The sequence below is a fragment of the Phodopus roborovskii genome, unplaced genomic scaffold (genome assembly GCF_943737965.1).
Source record: "Phodopus roborovskii unplaced genomic scaffold, PHOROB, whole genome shotgun sequence".
Classification (NCBI taxonomy): domain Eukaryota; kingdom Metazoa; phylum Chordata; class Mammalia; order Rodentia; family Cricetidae; genus Phodopus; species Phodopus roborovskii.
Genome location: NW_026126480.1, coordinates 28,994,108 through 29,010,038, shown reverse-complemented (window position 1 = coordinate 29,010,038; position 15,931 = coordinate 28,994,108). Strand labels below are relative to the sequence as shown.

The 15,931-nt window shown below is 42.8% G+C and overlaps 1 protein-coding gene across 1 annotated transcript in view; it reads left to right on the top strand.

Moving 5' to 3' along the window:
* The first annotated feature begins 1,559 nt into the window (after positions 1-1,559).
* Dnah3 (dynein axonemal heavy chain 3) overlaps positions 1,560-15,931 on the top strand; it is a 179,165-nt gene continuing 164,793 nt past the window's right edge. Inside the window, exons 1-7 of the mRNA XM_051192820.1 lie at positions 1,560-1,862; positions 6,248-6,352; positions 6,866-7,094; positions 9,404-9,476; positions 10,029-10,203; positions 10,920-11,109; positions 13,379-13,574. Coding sequence (XP_051048777.1) covers positions 1,833-1,862; positions 6,248-6,352; positions 6,866-7,094; positions 9,404-9,476; positions 10,029-10,203; positions 10,920-11,109; positions 13,379-13,574 — 998 coding nt within the window. The 5' untranslated portion in view covers positions 1,560-1,832. The remainder of the gene's footprint in view (positions 1,863-6,247; positions 6,353-6,865; positions 7,095-9,403; positions 9,477-10,028; positions 10,204-10,919; positions 11,110-13,378; positions 13,575-15,931) is intronic.

Sequence of the window (15,931 nt, the reverse complement as noted above, 5' to 3'; positions counted from 1 at the left end):
CCCAGTGTGGTGGTATTAGGAGGTGGGGGCCTTTGGGAAGCCATTAGTCAAGAAGATGAAGCCCTTATGAATATAATGCCTTATAAATGGAGGAGAGAGGGAGAGCTGTCTTGCCTGTCTCTAATGGGGAGAGCAGCATAAAAAACTGGCCGTCTAGAATCCTCCCTGTAATCTTGCCATGCTGACACTCAGACTTCAGACTTCCATCATTTTGCACTATGAGAAACATGTTTCTTATTTTTCTTTGTTCGTTTGTTTTTGCTGTTGTTTGTTTTAATAAGCTTCTCAGACTGTGGCACTTTGTGATAATAACCCCAATGAGCTCACACACTTGTTCTAGTTAAGCAATTCTTTTTCAGCCCTCTAAGATCTAACCTGAGCTCTGGCTCTGTAGAATAAGAAATGTATCTCTGTTTTAGTTTCCAAATGGGAGCATCATGAAGTTAAGGGGAAACTGGATGAAGAAACAGTCACCAAAGCATCCTGAAAGAACTTGAAAGTAGCCATGTGATGAATGCTTTGGGTGTTGTGGCAGTGTTGAATCTTGGATACTTATGTGTAAGTGTATGTGCTTGTGTGCCTGTAACTATAATACTGCTGCTAGCTACAACATTCATAACCTGCCCTGGACAGAGAAAGCTCTCAAGATGAAAGACTATTGTGGGAAAGTAGGGAAAGTCTGGGGGTGCAGCCCGATTGGTAGAGTGTTTGCCTAGCATGCACTGGAGCTGATCTTCAGTCCTGCATAAACTGAGCATCTAAGCATGGGGGTTCACACCTGTAAATACTAGCACTAAGGAGGTAGAAACAGATGATCAGAAATTCAAGGTTATCTTCAGACCCTGTCTCAAAGTGTGTATGTGTGTATGAAAGTCATAAGCAAATTAGGATAAATTTACAGTGTGCAAACTGTTTTAGATGTATTATCTCATTAAACTCGAAAACAACCCTGATGAGGTGGGTACTCACAATATTACCAGAAAATGGTACAGGGTTTTAAAATGAAAGTTGGCACTTTCACTTGACACAAGCTTCATATTACTTAATGGGAAATGTAGACTCGAGTTAGACCAGTCGAACTCTAGACTTGAAGAACTCAACCACCAGCCTGTGTGCCTCTAGACATCTCCAAGATTATGATCTTTTATTGCTACATTTCTGGTCCCTTACTAAATACTTTCTCAATTTCCTGTCACTAGTACTTCCTGCTGCTCAGCTCAGCCTCCTACAAAGGGAGCCAGTAGGTCAAGCCCAGTCTTGTGTTTAAACATAGAAGAGGGCCCTCCTCTTAGCAACAGACGCTAAAGCCTGGTTACCCACCACAAGGCTTGGGTACAAACTCTATTACTGTTAAAACTGCTCCGGGAAGAGAGGAAAGAGTCTAGGCTCCCAGGGGTGGGTGTTATTTGGGATAGCAAGCTCCCACTTCTATTTATTAATATGTGACTGTGCTTCAATTTTGTTCTCTACAGAGACATCAGGCTGTTCTAGGAAGTCCCAAGAAACCTACTGAAAAGAAACAAAGAACAAATACTGCAAGGAGTAAGTGGGCACTGGAGGACTTCTGGCAGAACGCCAGGCTACCTCTTCATTCTGTCTTTTTTCCTCTTCCTTTCTGCCAGGGAACTCCCTGGGATACCAAAGTCTATGACCTCAGAGAAACAGCTCTGTGTCAGAGCTTCCAGAGTGTCTGAACATTCTGCTGCTGGTGTCATCCCCATTCTGCTCTAAGGGATCACAGATTTCAAAGCAGCTGGAAGGGAGAGACTGATCCTTGGAGAAACTGAGAACTCCTTATTCCTTCTTTAATAGGTACAATTAGAGCAGGCATCATGAGCTCCCCCGATTGCTCAACTCAGAAGGTAGGTGTTGAAATTTAAGGTGTGTTTTTCTGTACTTGTATCTTCAACATGTGGGGAATTTAGAGTGTGGGGGAGGAGGGATATTTCACCCAGAGAGATTGCCATGTTAGATTCCCTTGACCTAGAAAGTGTGTTAATCACTTGTTTCATGAAGTTTTAGGGGTAGAGCCTGTTGTTCTTTTCTCTTCCCTTCCAATGCCATCAGACCACCAACTCTGGCAGGCAGAGTTGACTGCACATCAGAGGATTCTGGGGCATATTCTGACAGTCTGGGGGTTGGGCAGATGATGGCTCAGTGGATAAGAGTACTGACTACACTAACATGAGAACTTGAACTCATGCCCCAACATCTATGTTTAAATGGGGGTGGACACATGTAACTGTAAGCCAGCCCTGGGTGGGAATAAGAGTCAGAGACAGGAGTTACTGTGCCTTACTGGCCAGCAGCTTAGCTCCAGGTTCAGTGATTAACCTTGTCTCAAGGGAATAAGATGGGAAAGTGACAGGGCAGGACATTTGACACCTGCTCTGGCTTCTGCCCATACGTAGGCATGCACTCCTACACATATATTACTAATTTTAAAAATATATTTTTCAACTTAAAAACCAGCCTCAGAAAGGCATGGAGGTGCCTTGTAATCTTACCATTTGGGAGGCTGAGGTAAGAGGATTATGTATCCCAAGGCAATCTGGTCTATATGGTCTCGAAAACAAGAACAACCTTATCAGAAACTAGAGTCTTGGCCTTAACCTCAAAGACTCTGATCCAGATTTGGAGTGTCAGGGTGGAGATCCAAGAGCTCTATTTTTAACTCCGGGTGCAATGGTTCTGGTATATCAGATCCACAAAAGCCATCACGTGTAGTCTGAAATAAACTTTAACTGGGTGTACTGCTTTATGCCAGTAGTCTCTGCACTTGGAAAGCCAAGCAACTGAGACCATCCCGAGATGCATAGAAGACTCCACCTTAAAAATAAACAAGCAAACAAACTGCCCCAGAGGAATACTTCTGCCAATCCACAAGCAAGAATCTTGGTTGAAAAAGCCAAGATGCCAAGACCTGAAGAACTTACAGGAGCATTTAAAGTAGGAACTTTGTAAAATTAGATCCGTTACATATACAAGCCCATGCTCTGAAATGAAAACTCCCTAAAATTTACCAAAGATGCTTAGACATTCATGATGTTAGCACAGCACTTTGCCTAGCTAGGATGCTGTTATGCATTCCCCATGTCCTCCCATCAACAGTTCTCCCTCAGAGAATTCCTAGCCAGAAACAGTCAAGAAAACTCTCAGAATTGATCCCTAACTTCATGTGCTGTCTTGTTCATCATGTTCCTGTGTTCCTGTCCCACAGGCTTTTCTGTGATGTGTCAGTCTGAGCCCATGAACTAGCTTAAAGATGAATGTGTTTCTGTAGAGGTTCTCATCAAATTGCCTCATGTTTGCTTTTTTCATAAACCCAAGAGTGGCTTCTTTGTCTGTTTGTGGGATATGGTGTCTCTCTTCTCTGCCCTGCACTTTCTGAGTTAACTGTCTTCACGTCTATCACTAGACTGACCCTTTCTTGGGATGGAAAGATAGAAGTATGTATAATTCAGTGTGCCTCATACCTCAGAGGACCTCTAGGCAACCAAGAGCCAAGTTAGACGCAGGAGGCTCTTTCTAGTGACTTTGCTGGCTTCTATTTTGCTTTATTTTAAGGCGCATGTTTCCCATGTGAGGCAGAGATGACAGTTGGGAGCTCTAAGCATAAGCTGCCTCTCAATTAATGACACTAATGAAAGAGGGTGTGGCTTTCTCTGTAGCTCTAGCAAAAATCTGCGAAAATACTCTGTCCAAACACTTGGCTCACATGCCGTCCTCTAGCCAATCACCGTGGCTAGGAAGATGGAGTCATCTGATTGGTCTCATGCCCAGAGCCGGAGGCCAGAATTAGCCATATTGTGCCACATGGATTGAAATTGGAGTAGGGCAGGTTTTCCCACCAGGATTGTGTTCTACTTCTGGTGGGAGGGTTAACTTCCCAAGTACTGTTGGCAGTGAAATCAGGTTCAGTCCACAGCAAACAGAAACACAATTACCAATACCGCTTCATGATAATGTTAATATCCTCTCTGACTCTACAAGGCCGGGGCTTTTGGGTTTAATTGTTCCTTCCTGCTCTTGTAACTTACTCAAGATGTTCTGCTTGGTGGTGTTTGTTCCTCTTTGAATGAAGATTTTTTTTTTTTATTTAAAACATATTTTAAAATCTAGGCCAAAGGAAAAATTGCCACTGACTACAAATTTTTCTTGCTTGCAAAGACATAATGTCTTATAGCTGGGACCGTGTAGGAAATAATGAATGCCTTCATACCTTTGAAAACACCCTTGCCAGAGTCTTCTTTTATTGGTATTGTGCCTGCTTTGGATGAACAGATTAATTTCCAGTTGATTCTTGGTTTATTCCTGTTTTGTTCCTCTTGTTGATGTAGATCTGACATGAATTTCAGTTATAAAAGAGGGAATTCTTGAAGATACCTGGTAAACTTTCAGGTCCTTGAGGCTGAGAACAAATGGGCCACCAGTGATTTATACCACCATATTAAAGCCGGGTATAATGGTTCATGACTGAAATTCCAACAATTTGGAGGCTGAGATAGGAGGATTTTGAGTTTGTGGTCAGCCTGGGTTATAAATCCCTATCTCAAAAAATCTATAATTCAACAATAAAAAATAAGTCAGTATACCAAGTTCTTTCTATAAGATGAAAATAACAAGGACATTGGTTCTCAAGAGTATTGGGCTTGAGGTGGGGACGAAGCAGCACTACTTTGAATAAATATCCATTGTCCACTGTTGGTAACAGTCCTTGAGAAACACTGAATTGGGCTTTGAGATCAGGAAGCCCATTCCATGTCTTCACAGATCTCAAACTTAAAGTACATCTACAATCATGGCTTTACTTGTTCTCATTTAATTTTTGGTCTCATGACCTCCCGGGAGTAATTTACCACGTAAGAGGTTCTTGCCGTTCCTGATACTTCTGAAGTGAAAGGTAGTGTACATTTAAAAGCTTCTAGCCTAGAAGACAAAGTCTGCCTTTTGTGTGTCTGGGACATGTTATATACCATTCTGGCCCCTGGTTTGATCAGCTAGAATGGAACTACCCTTACCTCCTCCCCAATAAAGCCCTTTAAGGTTTTGCATGCCTTACATACAATCATTTGGAGTTTGAGTAGACAGTGTTGCATATTTAATGATATAGGATCTCCAGGAGAGTTAATGGAGATTAGGGGTTATCAATGAGGGGTTAGTTAGACTTGGTGATTCTTGGCTAATAGTGGATCCTATGCTACTTTTCCACCCCAGCCTGTACCAGCAATCTTGCCTGCCAGAATTTGCAGACCCACTTAAATAAAATATCTATCACAAAGTCCAAAGTTGCATTCTAGGGCTAAAGTGAGAACCAACACTGGCCTTTTGAAAATCCTTCAAATGATTTTGAAAGTAAAGAACAGCAGAGCCTTCCATCAATACAGCATATCTCTATCACAGCTTCAGATAAAATGCTTGTTTTTCATTAAGGGGCTGAGTCTTCAGACAAAAACCTCATGCAACACTGTTCAGCCTACAGCCACTTATAGCTCTGTTCAGGAGAGGCACATGGGAACTGAGAGTGATAGGTTTATCCCCATCTGATGCTCACAGCCAAATGTATACTCACTGATGGAGTATACATTTCTTTACTCCTTTACATCTTTAAAAGGAAATCACAGAGAGTTGCTTATATGCTTATTAAACATACATGTCAAGCCACTGCCTGACTTTGTGTATGTTTTTAATCAAAATTTTGTATATGTGAAATGCAAGAGTTGACTTTTAAAAGCTATCCACTATGGGGGCCTGGCAAGATTGCTCAAGACAGTAAAGGAGCTTATCCTGCAAGCTTGGTGATATGGGTTCAATTCCTAAAATTCATATAAAAATGGAAGGGAGAGAATCAATTCTACAAAACTGTCCACTGATCTCCAACACACAACAATCTCCATGGTACACACACCCACACCCACACACGCACACATTCAATACTAGTACTGCCAATAATAATGAATGAATAAAAATTAAAGGAAGTTCACTTTTAATCCTACCCAGGGTTGGGTAGGAAGCACACTCAAAGCTTGGGCTTTTCCTGAAGGGCAGGGAAATAAACAGATTGTCAAAGAAGAGCCAAAGAGGAGATGCTGTTTTAAAAATGGAAACATTCATGTAACTGGATGGAGGGGGCTGAGCAGCACTGTGTGCATAAGACTCCAGGGAACCTCTGCAATTCTCACCCTCTCCAGAGGCCCAGAAATCTCTCCCAGTTCCTAAAGAGAGGCTTTGTTCCCATTTTCCACAGCTTGACAAAAATGACTCCATCCATCACATGAGCCACTCCCAGGCGAGGCCAGAACTGCCCCCGCTGCCTGTATCTGCAAACGAGAAGCCATCTGAACTCTATGAGGTTAGTATCCATGGCTGTCAGCTCTTGTGCTGAGGGAGAAGGCCTATGGAACATAGTCTCCTGTGTAGGTATTCATTTAGGTTCTAGTAAATGCAAACAGTCTTGGCAAGTGGGACAAATAGCTCTGGTCATTTTGTCATCAGAAAATACTACAGCAGTATGAGAACAGAGGTTTGTGTTAGATGAAGGTATGCTTGCATCTGGCCTTGCCATTTGTCCACGATGTTATCGAACTCCACTTCAGCATCTTCACTTGTAAAAATGCCTCTCACTGCCATGTCCATAAAGAATAAAAGCGTATTGTCCCCTAACTCTTGGGTGTTGAATGCCAGCTCTTTTCCTTGGCTTCATAAATCTTCCACTGGGCAGAGAAGTGTGCATGCACAAAGTATTTCCCCAGGTGTGTGGAAGATAGACACACAGCTTACAAGCATATGAACCTTAATCTCAGTGGGAGCAGAGCCCAGGCTAACAGATATGTCTTGACTGTGTCTCCAATTGTTCTCCTTGCAGACTGTCATGTCTCACAGCTTTTATCCCCCCTTGATGCAACGTACATCCTGGACCCTGGCTGTGCCCTTTAAAGAACAGGACTGCCACCGTGGGCCCAGTGACTCCATTGGTAACAACTATTCCTTGAAGGCCCGGGACATGAAGCTGAAAGACCTGCTGAAGGTCTATCAACCTGTCACCATCAATGTCCCTAGGGACAAGATCAGTCAGGGGCTACCATTAGGTACTTGTGACAATATGCCATATTTGTGCAGAATGGGACTTTGAAGTGAAGCTTCTACTCCTGGCTTTTCATCATGGCTCTGCCCTTCATTGAACTTAATGGCTTCATAGAGCCTCATCCTCTCTGCCTATGAAGTGGAAATTACTGTAATGGCTAAAGTTTATGCATCATTTGCAAACACTAGTACTGTTTAATGCACTTAAACTACTGAGGTCTACATCACATATTACCTCAAAATGCCATGACTTAAATCAAATCCTATTCATCTTCTCTCTGTTTCTACAGGTTAGATTTCTGTATTTGGTTTTGTTGGGTAGTTCAAGCTCACGATTTCTCACAGTCATGCAATCAAGGTACAACCAAGACCATAGTCACTTAAATACACAGGAAAGGGTTCTTTCTCTTCCAGGCTTATGGGCAATCTTGAGTTCTTGTTAGCTGTTGGCCGTGACTATCAGTACCTTGCCACATAGCCTCTCCATAGGTTAGCTTAAGCCGTGGCTTCCAAATCCCATTGGGGTCAGTAAAAGAGGGAGCAAAACAGAGCCAGTATCACAGAAACCACAGAAGATTTTTGAAATTAACCTTAGAACTGGTATCTTATCTATTTTACCATAGTCTGTCTGTTAGAAGTGAATCATTGGGTCCATCTTCACATCAAACTCCTATCAAGGAGTGGGGACCATGGGAGGGGGTCCATTTTGGATGCTGTTTAACCACACTATTTTACAGACATTAACTGTTTTTCATTCTACCAAATAGACATATATTTGCTTACAGAACCCTTTTGAGATTTTTGTTAGATACACTTTGGGGCCACTCTGATCTCTATCTCAAACCCCTTCCTATTTTCCACTTTCCCCTCTGCGATACAAGTTAATTCCTCAGCTGTTGTTTTCCAACTCACTAACTTTCTCTTCAGCTCTGCTCCATATTGAATACATCGTGCCTAAAAAGTGCTGGGTTTGTTAGTGTTGTTTGTTGGTTGGTTGGTTGGTTGGTTTGTATGTGTTTGTATCTTGTTTTATTTTTTTGCTCTGATAAAACACCGTATACAAAAGAATTTAGGAGAAGAAAAGGCTTATAATTCCAGATTACAGTCCATTATGATGGGGGAGTCAAGGCATCACATTCACAGTCAGAGCAAAGAGAATAAAACATGGATCCTTGTTTGCTGCATACTCAGCTAGCGTTCTTTACTCTTATACAGGTCTGGACCAGGCTTTGAAATGGTGCTATCCATCTTTAGGGCTGGTTTTCCCACTCCTGTTAACAATCAAGACAGTCTTCCACAGACAGGTCCACAGGCCAGTCTGATCTAGCTAATTTCCCATTAAGACTATCCTCCAGGTGATTCTAGGCAGTATCACCTTGACAGTTAAAACTAACCAGCAGAGGTTTCAGTACCTTTCCATTTTTAGAATTCTAATAGTGTTTATTGTGTTTTCCCCCTTATTTCTTATTCTGTTTTTTAGGGTGCTAGCCTTAAGAATATCACTTGGAGTATTCCTTGAAGTAGCCCTCATTGGTATTGCTTGTTGGTTAAATATACATGCATGGCTCTAGGGTGTTATCTTTGTACATTACTGCCTCAAGGACACAGCAAACATTAAATAACCAGCGTACCAGATCTCACCTAGAAACTTAGGTTTGATGTCTTAGTTGCTAATACCATGCTTCCATAACAAAGTGCATAGTCTGGGTAGCTTATAAACAACAGAAATATTTTAATCACATTCTGGAAATTGGAAAGTCTAAGGCAAATACATATATATATATATATATATATATATATATATATATATATATATGAAGAGGGCTTATCCTGATATAGGAATGCTGTATCCTTTTTTTCTTTTTATTAATTTTTTTTCGTATAATACATCTTGGTCATTCCCCTCCCCCATCCTCTCAGATCCTCCTTACTTTCCTACCCATCCAGCTCTTCATATTTTCTTTATCTCAAAAGAATCAAAACAAGCTGGGCGGTGTTGGTGCATGCCTTTAATCCCAGTACTCAGGAGGCAGAGGCAGGCAGATCTCTGTGAGTTCAAGGCCAGTTTGCTCTACAGAGTGAGTGCCAGAACAGGCTCCAAGGCTACACAGAGAAACCCTGTCTCAAAAAACAAAACAAAAGAAACAAAACAAAGAAAAAAGCAATAACACAAAAGTTACAAAATAAAACATATCCAACACCCTTCCCTGCCCTGTCCCCCATAACATTCTCCCAGACCATCCCCAAGGGTGACATCTTAGCAGACAGAGAATGGCTCAAGACTTCCCATCCCTGATGTCTTCTTTCTTCACTCTCATAGTATCTAAAGCCTCATCAGAGCCCACCAAGAAGAAAATGAAGTTCTCCTTCAAAGTCAAGGAGGATGCTACTGGGTAAGGTGTCAGTCTCTATGGGTGTCATGAAATAGAGAAGATTGAACTGAGCCAAGTCATGTTCTGAAAAGCTGGGAGGTGACGGTACAGGACTAATCCCAGCATTCAGAAGACAGAGAAAGGCAGAGCTCTGTGAGTTCAAGGACAGCCTGGTCTACATAGTGAGTTTCAGGACAGCCAAGTTTACATGGAGAAACCCTGTCTCCAAAAATTAAAAAAAAAAAAAAAAAAAAAAAAAGAAAAGAAAAGAAAGTCATATTCTGCTTCTTGGCTTCAACACATTGTCAGACACCCAGTAGTTCATTTTCCCCCACCAATCTTTCAAGGCTCTACATGAAAGTAAGTTAACAGAGTAAAGCCAGTGTTCATACCATGTGAAGTGTTACAAATCCAAGGTGCTATCTGGGAAACCCAAGGTACATAAAGTAGATGTCACTAGAAGTCACAATGGAGAAGTGATTCCCTTGCAGTCCTCAGATTAGGAAAAGTAGATATGACAAAATGCAGTGCCTCTGTGGGACCCCTGTGAGCGGAACTGTACCAACCTTTCAGAATGCCATTGACCTGCAAATACTCGTCCTGCTTGCCCATGAAGTGTGACATGGAAGCGTTATTGACCTACCCAGGAAGCAGACCAATGAGTCCAGAACAACAAATGGATGTGATGTTGCAAGAAGAGATGGAAATAGAAAGTGCAGAGAAAAAACCATCTGAGTTAGACCTGGAGGTATTTTTTTTATTGTGGTCCCCAGCTTGGCGGATAGGATCTTGGCATCTGAGTGATTTAGAGTAGTGAGTAGCAGTCATCTAGGATGTTAAAAGGACACAAAGCCCAGACTCCCAACAGACCACTGACTGAGGTTTCCTATGTGTGTACACTTGTTTGCTCTATTTGAGGGAGAGGGGCATGTGGAGATGCAGAGCTTAGACACTGGTATGTGTGAGTCCCTAGCACACAGTCTGCCACATGGCAGCCCATGGCCGGGGTTGGGAGAGTGGGGTGTGAGGGTGGGAGACAATGGCCAAAATTTGCAAAACAAGAAATCTACATTTCAGATAAACAATGAATACAATTTTTGTGTGTGAGTAAACAATTGTGTTCTGTAGGTTTCCTGGCAACCCTATCAATCATAAGCAGAATGCAGCCAGGGGTACATTTATGAAAATGGGGTAAATCCCTAATGAGGATGATATCCAACTCCCCTTAGGAAAACTAAAATACTCAGAGCTGAGCAGCTGTCTTCTCCTTCAATGTGGAGAACCTGCCCATGACCATGTCACATGCAAAGCATGTGAAGTGATTGGCCTTGAAAGCACGGTAGCAAGGGACAAAAGACGTGGATGGCTGCTGTGTGAACTGGGACCTCTGCTGCTTGGCTGGTGGGTGGAACAGGAGGGCGCAGCCACTCGGTCATGACCTTTTTCTTGCTTTGTTTATGGAAGAGATATTATTACTACTTGACCAACGGCATCCGAAAAGACATGATTGCCCCCGAGGACGAGGAGGTGATGGTGCGAATTTACAAACTGATTCCTAAGGTGCTGCTGGCAACCCCAGCCCTGGAACCCCTACAGGTCGAGCTTAGGTCTGAGAAGGAAAGCGACTATTACTGTAGCCTCATGAAAAGCATCGGTAAGGCTGGGCTTAAGTGGACATGGAGCTCCTATACAGGGCACTGTTTTTCCTCTGTGTGTCAGTCACTTCGTTGTTGCTGTGATGAGATAGCCAGGAAAATCAGCTCAAAGGAGGAATGGCTCATTTTGTCTTGTGGTTTCTGAGGTTTGGGGACTTGAGCAACTGCCTCCATTGCTTTTGGTTCATGATGGAGCAGAATATCACAGCAGGGGCATGTGGTACCATCTGTGTGCCGTTCACCTCATCCAATCTAGGAAGCAGAGAGAGTGAGAAAGAGCATGTGTGTGCTAACAGGCTTCTTCCTTTGGCCTTCATTCTATTCAGGCTTCCATCCTATTAGATGGCCTCCGTCTGCATCCTCAGTTACTGGCTCATATGCCAGTCACCTATGGAAACATCCTCACAGACACACCCAAGAGTGTATCAAATCTCTCAGGCATCGTTCAGTCCAATCAAACTGACAATCAAGATGAGCCATCACATGGCCATTTGTCAGTCACCACCCTGACTTCACTGAACTCACCCCAAAATACCATGTAACTATTGATTCAACTGTTTCCCCATCCTCTGTATCATCACTAGTATCCCTTTCAACTAACCACCTTTGCACAGGCATGCTGGTACAGATCTTGTTAAAAAGCAGATTCTGGTTTAGTAGATGTGCATCTTGGATAAAACCCAAGATTCAGCATGAACGACAAGCTTCAGGTGACTCGAATGTGACAGACAGATAGACATTCCACCATGGGCACCAACATTTCAAAATGTAGCTCAAGTCCTGTCCCTTCTCCCCCATGGTTTTTCTCTGCTCCCCTCTGTTGTCCCTTCATCCTCCGTGGTCCTAGCACCTCAACTTTCAGCTCCTCTGGCTTGCAAGTCCTGCTGTGCCTTTGTTTCTGTTTGTCCTCTCGTATCTGTGGTTTTGGACTCCTTTATAGATTACTAGCTTTTTGGGTATACCACTGCTCCTTTGTCCCCTTCTGTCCTAGGCCCAGTGTCTTGTACATACAGTAGATCACACTGAGAAGCATTTAATGGTAGATGGCATGAGAGAGAAAGGAAGGGTGATCCTGTTATCTTTCTGCCTGTTATCATACCTTTACCAAAATGCCTAGCTATTTCTGTTTTCCTAACTTTCTAATGAGGTCAGTGTAATATCCCATCTCTTATATTTTTGGTTGTGAGCTTAGCACTTAATGGCTGAGCCATCTCTCCAGCCTCAGAACCCATCTCTAGGAATAAACATGTGAGGTCTTTTGCGTCTAGCTCCACCTTGCTTTTCCAGCCATATACCTTCAGTGTCACCACTTGCACCTGATGTGTCTACTACAGCATAGCTCACAGCTCCTTGAGTAGACTTTCTGACACTTTACCCCCATACACAACATTTGTCTTCCCCAGTGTTGTTCTAATAAGCTCATATTCATTCTTCATGGTGCAGCATAGTTGTGACCCTACAAAGATTCCATCAATCTTTCTTTCCTAAAACAAAACAAAACACATTTGCTATCTAAATTTCCATTTATAAGTATCTGGTGCTGTTTACTGTATTGATTTATGTTTGTGGAATTACCTTGGTGACAGAAGTCAATTAATCATTACCGGAGTACCAGAAAATATGGTGATATTTTATGATTTAACAAATAAAGCTTGCCTGAAAATCAGAGTGCAAAGCTAGCCACACTAGTCAGCCACAGAAGCCAGGCAGTGATAGCACACATCTTTAATCTCAACAACTGCTCCAGTTAGCTATGGAAGTTGGGCAGTGGGGGTGCACCCTTTAATCCCAGCACCAGAGAGGAATAGAATGTGGGTGGAGATAGTGTATTCACTCTGCAGTCATGCTGAGGACAGGATCGCCCCTTTTGGTCTGAGTCTTGATAGAGGTGAGGACTCTCTAATGGATGGCTGCTTTGCTACTCTAATCTTTCAGCTTTTCCCCACTAATGTCTGACTCTGGGTTTTCATTATCTATGTTACAAGCAAACACTGATGCACTGTCAACAGGAAATGTAGGGCTCACCCTCAGAATCCAAGTACTCTACACTGCTAAGTCACAGTCCTTTCTTCCAGTGCAGTATCTTCAGAAAGAAAACAACTTATACTAACAGTGTACTTCCCCAGTTAAGTCATACCCAGTGGATTACCCCTGACCTGGCCAATGAGGAGGCATTTCCAGGTAGATGGGAACTCATGGACAGGGGCTAGGAGCACAGGATGCTTGAAGACCCTGCCAAATCGGGTGTCCTTTCTCTCTCCATTCTAGTTGACTACATCCTCATGGACCCAATGGAGAAGAAAAGGCTGTTCATCGAGAGCATCCCTCGCTTGTTTCCTCACAGAGTGATCCGGGCCCCTGTGCCCTGGCACAATGTCTACCAGAGCGCCAAGAAATGGAATGAGGAGCATTTGCACACAGTGAACCCCATGATGTACAACCTCAAGGAACTGTGGTTTGCAGAGTAAGACATGGCCCCTGGCCTTTGAGTTCCTTTCTTTACTGTTCAGCACATAAATGAACCCTTTCAGGATGGTGCAGTGGCAATAGCTCTTGTTCTACAGCAGAGTGGGCCCATCAAACATCCTAGACAGAAAGTGTGTGGGTTGTGAATATGAACCTACCTACAGGTATAAGGAGCCCTCCTTTGCTTTCCCCAAATACACGTCCCCTGTCTGTAAGCCCCAGAGCATGGTGGGTAAGAGTATACATTTTGAGCCATTAAGTTCCTGTCCAAATCCTAGCCCTGCTTTTTAAGTAGATGAGTGTGCTGCTTCCCATCTCTGGGCCTTGCTTTCTTTGTCTCCAAGGTTGAAATAATAAGAGTTCCTACTTTAGGGGGATTTTAAGAGGAACTAATAACTCAGCACAAAGTATGTAGTACCTGATAAAACGTAAGTACCCAGGAGGAATTAATTCAGCATTACCAGTATTGTAGCACTTGAAATACAATGCTATGCTTACTTATCTGTCCATACTTTTGAGATGCTTGAAGATTTGTGTCTTTTTTCCAATGGAATTAATTTGTCAAGCTATGGTCTCTCAGTTGTATTTCTCAATAATTATAATCATTCCTGTAATCATAGGAATCTAGATGAGATGGAAGAAGACTCCCTTTTCCTTTTGAATTTCAAAACTTGAGATAGCAGTTGACTCTTGTTACATAGAGATTGTTGCTAGGACCCCAGATACTATGGTCCATGAACTCTCAAGCCCCTTATATAAAATACTCTAGTATTTCATATAGTCTCATACATTCCCATATACTAAAACCATTTCTAGACAAACCATACAGTCTAGTACAATGAAAGTACTATGTGAGTAGTTGCCATAAGGGATTGCTTAGGAAATAATTTCAATAATCAAATCTTTGCCTGCTTAGTACAAAAGCAGCATTTCTTTTCAGAATATTTCCCACAAGCTGTTGGTTGAATCTAAGCAGGCAGAACCCACAGAGATGAAAGACCAACTGTAAAACTCACTGTATTAGTTACTTTTCTGTTGCTGTGGTAGATGCCATGACTAAAAGCAACTTAAGGAAGAAAGGATTGATTCTGGCTTCTGGTTCCAGAAGGATAAGGCTTATTATGGCAGTGAAGACATGGCAACTGTCAAAGAAAGCATGGCAGCAGGATCAGGCAGCTGTCTGATCACATTTCATCCACATACAAGAGAACAGTGGGAAGAGAGAGTGGAGTAAGGTCCATAGTGACTGTCTTAGTTAGGGTTTCTATTGCTACAGTGAAACACCATGACCAAAAAGCAAGTTGGGAAGGAAAAGGCTTATTTTGACTTATATTTCCCTATTACTGTCCATCACTGAAGGAAGTCAGGAAAGGGACTCAAACAGGACAGGAACCTGGAGGCAGGAGCTGATGCAGAGGCCATGGATGGGTGCTGCTTACTGGCTTGTTCCTCGTGGCTTGATCAACCTGCTTTCTTATGGAACCCGAGGCCACCAGCCCAGGGATGACACCACCCACAATGGGCTGGGCCCTCCCTCCATCAACCACTAATTAAGAAAATGCCCCACAACTAGATATGATAAGAGGCGTTTTCTTTTTTCTTTCTTTTTTATTTATTTTTATATAACCAAGTCCATTTAAATGAAAAAAAAAAAAAACATTTATAGACAATATTTGGGAATTTGGGCATTGTTCTTTCCAAACTACTTCCTGCTGGTAAGGGGCACTGTCATGGGGGATTCTAAGAAGATGCAGAAATCCTGGCTGTAGTCTGCAAGGCTGCTTTGTTCAGCTGTTTTGAATGTAGGATCACCTGGTACTCTGTTTCAGGTGGTCTGGCTTGATCAAACCACAATAGTCTGGAAGGAATCGACAGCTTTTCATTTTCTGTGGAAACAAAAATAGAAATCCCTTTCCCCAGTAACTTGTTCTTGAACTTAAAATTTGGAGTCAAAGCATTTTTTTTTAATTTATTATTTTACATTTCGATCCCAGTTCCCTCTCCCTCCCTTCCTCCTTCCTTCCCTCCCTCCCTCCCTCCTTCCCTCCCTCTCTTTTACCCTCTCTGCCCTCTCACATGCACCCTAACCACCCTCCCCTCCCATCCACCCACCCCAATTCCATATGTAGGGGAATACCATCCAGTTGGGGTCATGTAGATCTGACAGGTCATGTGAAGCAGGGACTAGGGCTTCTCTCCTGTCTTTAGGTTAAGGCAGTTATCCCTCCAGGGGGGATGTATTCGCAAGGTCCTTTTGTGCACCAGAGATACACTCTGGCTCCACTGAGGTCCCTTAGACTGCTCAGTCCTTCTGGCTGAGACCCATATTCAGGAGGGCCTGAGTCAGTCCCATGC